At 39.6% G+C, this 9,865-nt stretch overlaps 1 protein-coding gene across 1 annotated transcript in view; it reads left to right on the top strand.

Moving 5' to 3' along the window:
• LOC122553164 (mitogen-activated protein kinase kinase kinase 9-like) overlaps positions 1–9,865 on the top strand; it is an 86,754-nt gene that overhangs the window by 61,843 nt on the left and 15,046 nt on the right. Inside the window, exons 2-4 of the mRNA XM_043696751.1 lie at positions 3,462–3,642; positions 4,944–5,092; positions 8,746–8,921. Coding sequence (XP_043552686.1) covers positions 3,462–3,642; positions 4,944–5,092; positions 8,746–8,921 — 506 coding nt within the window. The remainder of the gene's footprint in view (positions 1–3,461; positions 3,643–4,943; positions 5,093–8,745; positions 8,922–9,865) is intronic.

The following is a 9,865-nucleotide window of genomic DNA, read 5'->3' on the forward strand; positions in this document are numbered from 1 at the left end:
CAGAGGGTGGTACGTGTATGGAATGAGCTGCCAGAGGAAGTGGTGGGGGCTGGTACAATTGCAAGATTTAAGAGGCATTTGGATGGGTATATGAATATGAAGGGTTTGGAGGGATATGGGCCGGGTGCTGGCAGGTGGGACAAGATTGGGTTGGGATATCTGGTCGGCATGGATGGGTTGGACCGAAGGGTCTCTTTACATGCTGTACATCTCTATGACTCTGAGTGGAGCATGTAAAGCTGAGAATCTTATGCAGAATTCTGGAAATATAACAAACTATAATTTGTGCTCACCAAAAATTTCACAGAAGTGTTAATCCAAGTTCTGTTTGCTCCTAATGTTTATTTCTAACAGTTTCCTTTTCAATTCTGAATGCAGTAATGTTTTTGCCAGTTCCTTTCCCCTAGTTCTGTGTCCTTTAGATCAATTCTATTGTGGATATCTTTTTCAATTGAACTAAAACCAAAAGTATGGTTCTGCTGCCCCCTATCAGCCAAAAACAGTGCTGCCACAGTCTTTACACTTGGCAGTTATTCACTGATAATTATGAAATTAAAGTCTCTGTCTGGGTGAAAACAATATAGTATAGAGATTCCACTCATTTCAGATGTGCAATGGCCTCCCAGATAAGATACCGAGTTCAGCTTCCATACAAACACAAAGTGGTTCGAATTAGGGAGTCATCAAGACATGGAAGTCTGGATGGAGTTTAACTGTGTTTATGAAAGAACCTGGTGCTAAATTGCTTGCTTTCAGCAATGCAGTTTGTTATATAAATAAACAAGCCTGAGAGTTTGCACATAACTTTCAGTGAGTGGACAAAAGTCAAATAAAGGATTAACTAATATGTTTTGATGTTGGTCATATGGAATAAATGTCACGAAAGCAATATAGAAAAAGAAAACGTTGCATATCTTCAGCACCTTTTGTGCCCTAGGACATTCAAAATCACCTCAATTTCATTGAATTGTTTTTGGCATGTATTCATTTTTTTGGGTAGGCATGGCAGCCAATCCTACTAAATGGAGTTTGGTTAAATGACTGGATTATTTAGTTTTCTGATGTGCAAGGTGGCCAATACATTGGTAAATCCTCTCCTCTTGAAAAATGGCATGAGATCTTTCACATCCAGCAGACAGGACCTCGTGAAAATGCACTGCTGGTGTGCTGAAATATTGACAAAGTTATTTTGCTGATGACTTAAATTTGAGAGCACATCGTTGTGACACCTGAACCATTTGACTTGGAAAGTCATCTCTGTTCGTTCGATGCCAACTTGCTTTCCTTTACTTTGGAAGCAACAGAAGGTTGCACTTGGGTGTGCGGTTAAAATTGAACCAAAAAAGCTTTTAAAGGACGGTGGTGCTAAGGGGAGGAAATAGTGAGTTTAGTCCCCAGTAAACCACCTAAACTAGAGGAAAGAGGTGATTAATGCTGGAAGAAACCAATTTTTTTTTCTCTTGCTTGCCATCCTTTTTGGGGAGTTTACATTTAGAGATCCCAGAATGAATTAACTCTTTGAAAGCAACTGAGAGGAAGAAAAGCAGCAGCCCTTCAGTTACTTTGTCTCTATCTCAGTCATTATATTTTAACTTGGAAATTGAATTGTATGTTAATACTGGCTTAGTAATGCACTTGTCTGACCCAGCAATTTGTCTCTGGCCCTGTCAGGTTGTATTTTTTCACAAGATAATTGCTTTCATCTAAACTTGAGCAGTCCCTGTCTCCTGATGTAATATCTCCACTTCCAGACAGGCACGTGGAGGATGCTGATCTGCTTTAAAACAAAGAAACCGGAGTAATTTTCTATATACGCTCAGAAAACTTGACTCTCTGTTATCCAAATCAGCCTTAAAAATCTTAGAGGATAGAGCATATGTGCTTGAGTAGTTTCATTGTCCTGACACCAGAGCAAAGTATTCTCCCTAAGAAAAATGTTAGTTGGTGACCTTCTGGAATATTTTCCCAAATTCAGCAGTCAGCTATCATTTCCATTCTTCAGAAACTCTTTGTCATCAGCTGTCAGCAGTCTCTAACTATTCACTAATTTTTTTGAGATTCAATAACCTACTGGAGTGGAATTTGAAACTTGCATTAATGGTGTTGATTCCCAAGATAAGTGTTACAATGCTGGGTTGTTTGTAGTTTAAACATCAGTAAGTGGAAACTAAGAGCAGAGTTGATCCAAAAAAATTGATTAAAAGTGGGAGATTAATTTGTTTGGTTTTGACGTTGACTGATTGTACTGTACTGTTATCAGGAAAGTAGATAGTGCACTTAACCTTTTGGAAATATTTTTATGCTGCCAATTCTGTTAACGTCTTTTGGCACCTCTGCACAAAATATGAATCTTGCTGTAAAATTCTAGATTATTTTATTTCAGTCACTGCGACTGTTGTACTTCTGCAATGAAAAAGAACTTGAACCTTGCTACTTGGTGTTTGGCAAGTCCAAGAGCTGAAAGAAATTAATTTATAGTGGTGTTTTCTGTTACGTGAAACTTGTATTTTTTGCACTGCACCTATAAATTTCTTTGGTAAAGTTGTGTCTGCAGTGGAGGCTGTGTGTCATTACGGTTCACGCACATTGCTGTGTTGTCTTCTCTGCAGTTGAACTTCATTTTTGCATTAATAACCGTTACAGCACAAACCAGGCTTGGAACTGTTGGTAATTCACTAAAATATCACATGATGGTCACATGAGTATCTTTACGTTAAACACATTAGATTAGTGGTTTATAATTGATGAGACTTAAGCAGTTTTGCCTTGGAATGGATGTGCTTCTTAGATCTGCATTCAGTGCAATTATTTTCTTTGATTCTCTCAGCATTCACTGAAGCTCTGGAGACCAGAAATTCCTTTTTGGATCACTATGATTGACCTTTCTGACCCAGGTCAGGGAGGTCAAACATCAGTCAGAATTCCTGGTCCAGATTGCTCTTCAGTAACACCAGCTGGATGATGCTGGTGTGTGGCCTACTGATGAGGACAGCAATGGATCGCATTAGGCTTTGATGTCTTCCGTTATCACAATGTTGATGTTCATTGTTGAGATAAGCTCTTGGATGAGTTAACCAGAAGTTTGTACCTGACTGAAACACAGGACAGTGTCCTGCTTTTCTACTGTTCCTCCTGGAAGAAACTATGGACCATGGTGAAAGGATTTGCCACCATTCTGAAAATCCATTGAGTTAATTACACATAACAAAGTTGTTAATAGAACAGAATTTGCGAAGGGGATGGGTATGGGCTGTAGTCCTTGCAGGGAAACTACCACACTTAAAAACTGTTCCACTTTAATGGTAATATTGATCAGAACAAGTGTTTTCTGAAGACAGCACAAACCAATGTAGTAACCTAAATAGGCAAGCTTAGAAATTCACTTTCTGAGCAAGGAGACAGCGAGGTTAAGTATTTACAAGGTGATGCTTATGTAGTTCTTTATATTTTTACCCCCTCAGTTCTGTTACTTGAGAAAATTGAAAATGATGATATCGCCAACAAGACATTGAAGATCACTGACTTTGGCTTGGCCAGGGAGTGGCACAAAACAACCAAGATGAGTGCGGCAGGGACGTATGCTTGGATGGCCCCTGAGGTTATCAAATCATCCATGTTTTCCAAAGGCAGTGATGTTTGGAGGTTGGTATGCCCTTCAGCTGTCCAACATGACATTCTGGACTTTTAAAAATTTTTCACGGGAAATGAGCAGCACTGCAAGGGTTAACATTTTATTTCCCATCCCTAATTGCCTGCTGCAGTGCATGTGGTGTAGGTATACACACAGTTCTGATCAGGAGGGACAGCAATGTATTTCCTCGTCAGGTTGGTGTATAACTTGTGGGTGGTGGCCTTCCAATGTGTTTGCTGTCCTTGTCCTTCTAAGTGGGAGAGGTCATGGATTTGGAAGGTGCTGCAATTATAAGGTGCTTTAAGTTTCTTACGGACATAAAGAATAAAAATTAATTGCAATTAATTCTATTCCATTAATCTTTCCCACATTTTGTCTGTCTCTCTGTGCTTCTGTCTGTTTGTGTGTGTCTCTCTCCCTCTCTGTTGTGCCCCCTCTCCACTCCTCAATCCATCATGTGTGCCCCCTCTTCCTCCCCCAGACTATCACGTGTGCCACTCTCCGCCAGAGCCTGAGGTTTGGAAGGTTAAAGATTGATATAATCAAGGAGTATAAAATATTAGAAGGGAAAAACAAAGTAGGTATGGAAAACTTTCCTTTGTATGAATTCAGAAAGAGCTTTCACATGCTGAAAATCCCAAATTTTCTTCTCCCAAAGTATTGTGTATGAAAATGAACCTTGTGGGTTCTTGTGGGATAAGGGAAATGCAACAAATGTTGGTAAATAATGGTGAGGTCCAAATTACCAACCGGTAGAATGCCAGGAAAGGCTCAAGGGACCAAACAGTTTCTTTCTATTTTCTTTATTTGTACAGCATGGAAACAGACCCTTTGGTCCAACTCGTCCATACCGACCAGATATCCCAACCCAATCTAGTCCAACCTGCCACAAACCGGCTTATCCCTCCAAACCTGTCCTATTCATATACCCTTTTAAATGTTGCAATTGTACCAGCCTCCACCACTTCCTCTGGCAGCTCATTCCATAAATAAACCACCCTCTGCATGAAAAAGTTGCCCCTTAGGTCTCTTTTATATCTTTCCCCTGTCACTCTAAACCTATGCCCTCTATCTCTGGACTCCCCCAGCCTAGGGAAAAGACTTTGTCTATTTACTCTATGCATGCCCCTCATGATTTTACAAACCTCTGAGGTCACCCTTCAGACTCCTACGCTCCAGGGAAAACAGCCCTAACCTATTCAACCTCTCCCTATAGCTCAAATCCTCCAACATCTTGTAAATCTTTTCTGCTATTACTTTCTTCCTGCTGTTGATGTTTAAGGAGTTTGATGTCACCTCTTTGTGCTTGCAGCTATGGCGTGTTACTGTGGGAGTTACTGACTGGAGAAGTACCTTATCGTGGGATTGATGGCCTTGCCGTCGCATATGGAGTAGCTGTCAACAAATTAACCCTTCCTATTCCGTCTACATGTCCTGAACCATTCACCAAACTAATGGAAGGTAAGCAAGTGGTCTTGTAAATTGAATTCTGTGAAAGGATAGACTTTTTAAAATAATTTATTCTCTGCATTTTTAAAATTTGAGTCATAAGTGAAGATGTCCTGTATTGGTTTTGTCTGTATTGTGCAATTTATTTACTGAATTCACGTTCGTACTATGTGAAATATTTACAACCCAAGTACTTGAAACAATATTGAATTTATTTGTCAAGTCAATTGAATCTGATACAAAACAAAATTCTGGAGGAGCTCAGGATATAGGACAAGTGCAGGAAATTGGGATGAATGCACTTTTAGTGGTAGTTATGTCAGTGCAGACTCAATGGGCCGAAGAATCTTTTCTGCACTGTATGAATCTATAAAACTTATCAAAAATAGTTGAGGACTCTGGGTCTGTACTCGATGGAGTTTAGAAGATTGGTGGGTAGCACGAATGTCATGGAAATTTTTACTGAATATAGAGAGACTGGATAGAGTGGCCGTGGAGAAGATGTTTGATCGATTTATTATTGTCACCTGTACCGAGATACAGTGAAAAGTGTTGTTTATGTGCTATACACTCAAATCGTACCATAAAAAGTACATCAAGAAGCAGAACAGAATGCAGAATACAGTGCTACAGCCACAGAGAAGGTACAGAGAGAGATTAGAATTAACATTTGAGAGGTCCATTTAAAAGTCTGATAACAGCGGAGAAGAAGTTGTTCTTGAATCCATTCGTACGTGTATTCAAAATTTTATATCTTCTGCCCAATGGAAGAGGGTATAACTGGGTGGAAGGAGTCTTTGATAACGTTGGTTGCTTTCCTGAGGCAGTGAGGAGTATAGATGGAGTCCATGGATGGACGGCTGATTTGTGTAATGCATTGAGCTATATTGAAGAGTAGTTGCCCTTGGTCTTAAGTTTTTTTATTTAACTTGATGACCCTGCTCAATTAACACTTTGCAATCAAATTATGTTTCAGCATTTATAATTCTGGTCCTGAACTGGTGTTAACTAGCATCTGGTTTATAAAATGTAAGCTTTTTTCAGCAATTCTTGCTTTTCTTTCTTTAAATTCTCCTGTTGTTACTTGATCAGAGAATTGCATGATAGGAATCATGTTACAGATTATGAAAAACAATATGTGCATATTGACTTTTTTTGCTGTCATACGGTTCTATGGATGGGAAAAGCTGTCAGGTTTTGGTCATGTGACCAATATTATTGACTTTATGTCTGAAAATAGGGAAATCTAAATCGTCTCTTGATTTTGCACAGCAACTTATGAAAAGCATGGTGGAATAGGGATTAAAAGAGGAAGTGTCTCTCTTTTCCACCACCCCTGGCTTCCTAATCCACAGTTGCTACATTCAAATGTACTGTACTGCACAGCTGAGATCAGCTGCCCAACACAGATCAGGGATGAAATTTTGTTCTTCTCCAAGATTAAGTTGCATTAAAGCAAGATAATGGATAAAACCATTGCTTTCAATTGTAGACAAAGGATTGCAGTAAAATACATGTTTGAAGGGAGCATTTTGTTTTAATGAATTTGTTTGTGAACTATTTTTGTTCTCTGTGCCTTGTGTAAAACTGAATAACTCAAAATTCTCTTGGACAACTGCTAGTTAAGAAACATTAGGTGCAGCTTCAGGAAAGCAATCGACGTTATCAAAGACTCCTTCCACCCAGTTATACCCTGTTCCATTGGGCAGAGAATAGAAGTTTGAATACACATACGAATAGATTCAAGAACAGCTTCTTCCCCGCTTTATCAGACTTTTGAATGTTAATTCTAATCTCTCTCTGCACCTTCTCTGTGGCTGTGGCACCGTATTCTGCATTCTGTTCTGCCTCCTGATATACTTTGTATGGTACGATTTGCCTGTATAGCACACAAAACAAAACAACACTTTTCACTGTATCTCGGTTTGAATCCTAGTCTGTGCTTACAGCAGTTCTTCTCAGTCAGATTGCAGTTAGGAAGCTATGGTAGGCCTCAGCATTGGCCTTCCAGTGAAAGGAGCTTGCCCAAGTTAAGTGCTGAGTGACACGTTAAATTTGGACAGATTTTGCGAAAAGGCAATGTTATTGTACACCAAGGAGCTACAACAGCCTAAAACCCCTTGCATTATGTGACTTGGGCACTGTTTCATGCAATGTACGTCACTAGAATCTGTACAATAACTGGCGCAAGGCACCGTTTAATGGTCTGTTCTGTATTTAACCTAATTGATCTGCACTACTTTTTCTCTCTGTTATTCACTCATGGGACTTGAGCCAGCATTTATTGTCCATTACTAGTTGTCCTTGAAAAGGTGATGATGAGCTGCCTTCTCAAACTGCTGCTGTCATTGCAAGGGTCCATGTGCTGTAGGTTCAATGCCGTTATGGAGGATTTTGACCCAATGACATTGAAGGAATGGCATTATTTTTCCAAGTCAAGATGGTGAGTGGTTTGGAGAGGAACTTGCAGGTGGTGATGTTCCTATGTACCTGCTGCCCTTGCCCTTTTGGGTGGTAGTGGTTGTGGGTTTGGAAAGTGCTATGTAAGATTTTTGGTGAATTTCTGCAGTGCATCTTGTGGATGATTCACACTGTTGCAATTGCATGTCTGTTTGTGGAGAGAATGAATGTTTGAGGACATGGTGGCCATCAAGCAGGCTGTTTCATTATTGGGGCTGCATTCATCCAGACCAGTGGGGATTATTCCATCAAATTCCTGACTTGTACTTTGTAGTTGATGGAGAGGTTTTGGGAAGTCGGAAGGTGAGTTACTCACTGCAGCCTTTGCTCTTGTAGCTTCTATATTAATGTGGTTAGTCCAAATCAATTTCTGATAAGTGGCAACCCCAGGAAGTTGATAATGGGGGAGTTCAGTAATGGTAGTGCCCTTGAATGCCCTGGCGCGATGGTTAGATTGTCTCTTTTTCTTATTGAAGGTGGTTACTTGTGTGGCATGAATGTTACTTACCATTTGTCAGCCCAAGTCTGGGTATTGTCCAAATCTTGCTGCATTTGGATATGGACTGCTTTAATATCTGAGGAGTCACAAATGTTGCCATACAGTCTGCAACCATGAGCAGATATCCCCACATCTGACCTTAAGATAGAAGGAAGGTCATTGATGAAGCAGCAAGATGATTGGGCTGAGGGCACTAACCTGATGAATTTCTGCTGCAATGACTGACCTCCAACAGTGCGACTGTCTTCGTGGATGTCAGGAATGACTCCAAATAGCAGAGACTGATTCCCATTGATTTCAGTTTTGCTCGGGTTCATTGATGCAGACTTGGCCAAACGTGGCCTTGATGTCAGGCAGTCTTTTTTTTTGTTCACCTGAGCTTCAGCAGTTTGGCTACAGCGCACCTATTGCACATCTTGTGCATAAAGTAAATTTTTGTGAAAAACAACTAGATTAAAGAGAAAAGTTGCAGTCAGGATTCTCACATGATTATTTCCATTGAATTGCTGGGAGATTGTGAGCCCTGTTATGAGTTCTCTTGGTTTCATAGCCTCCGAGATGAAGTGACCACTTAGAAAAAGTTGTAGAGGGTTGACATTGGCTGAAGGTGTGTAGGAAGAGTTGATGCTTTCAGTAAACGAAAGAAAATTAGAGAAAAGGAAACCGTTTTTTTTTAATTGACCCAATAATCTATTGAAACTTTCAGAATGTTGGGACCAGGATCCTCACGTCCGTCCAAATTTCGCTACCATTTTGGAGCAACTAACTGCTATTGAGGCCACAGTCATAACAGATTTACCCCAGGAATCATTTCACTCCATGCAAGATGATTGGAAAATGGAAATACAGCAAATGTTTAATGAGCTGAGGACAAAGGAAAAAGTGAGTTTTTTTTTTAAACTTTACACTTTTACAAGAGTTTAGACATTTATATTTCTAGTCCTAAAGTAGACCTGGAACAGATAAACTAGATTGATGATTCCATGTAGTGGCTAAGAGAGCACTGTAATGTTCAAGATGCTGCTCTCCAGATAAGGGTCTTAGACGCTTTTTGTCTATTCCATTGAGGTGGACGTCAAAAGATGGCCCTATTTAATGAAGAGCAATAAATTTTCCTGATGTCCACTGTTTGGTCTGCACATGGCTCCAACCCAAAAAAAACTTAGTGTTCAGTTTCCTCTTGTCATGTATATGTGAAACTTAATCTTAAAATTCATAGAAATGGTGGTGAACTTTGTGGATCAGAGCATGTTTAACAAATCTGTTTATAGTTGCAATACATGGTCCAAACTGAGAGAACAGCTTGGCTGGATTCAGTAACTTCTGTGCTGTAAATTACTCTGAATCTCTTTACTTCTTGATCATTTAAAAGTACAGCTGGTTCTGCTATAATGGGCATTTCTTCAATGTGAATTGGCTATAACATGATTGAAGAATTTAGACTATTATTTGTAGAACGCAAAATTTCCTTGCCTGTTTTGGCTATAACGCAATTCTAGTCCCATCAGTTTAAATGGTGCTGCTATGTTTTTATAACAAGAACAGAACTATCGCGTTATATCAGAACTGACTGTAGGAACAAATCTACATCTGGTTAGGGTGTGCACTGTATAGTGGATAATCTGAATCTTGTTGTTAGGACATAACTTTAATGTTAAATGGATGCTCTGTAATAGCATAAGGAATAACGTAACATTTTGAGGGCCTACAATGTAAAAGCACTGATGTTTTGAATCTGTTTATCTTCTTTTGAAAGATATGTCTGATAACCCTCTATTCAAAAGAAATACACAGTAGATACAAAATTCCTATCCTCTCGCATTTGT

The sequence above is a fragment of the Chiloscyllium plagiosum genome, chromosome 9 (assembly GCF_004010195.1).
Source record: "Chiloscyllium plagiosum isolate BGI_BamShark_2017 chromosome 9, ASM401019v2, whole genome shotgun sequence".
Lineage (NCBI taxonomy): Eukaryota > Metazoa > Chordata > Chondrichthyes > Orectolobiformes > Hemiscylliidae > Chiloscyllium > Chiloscyllium plagiosum.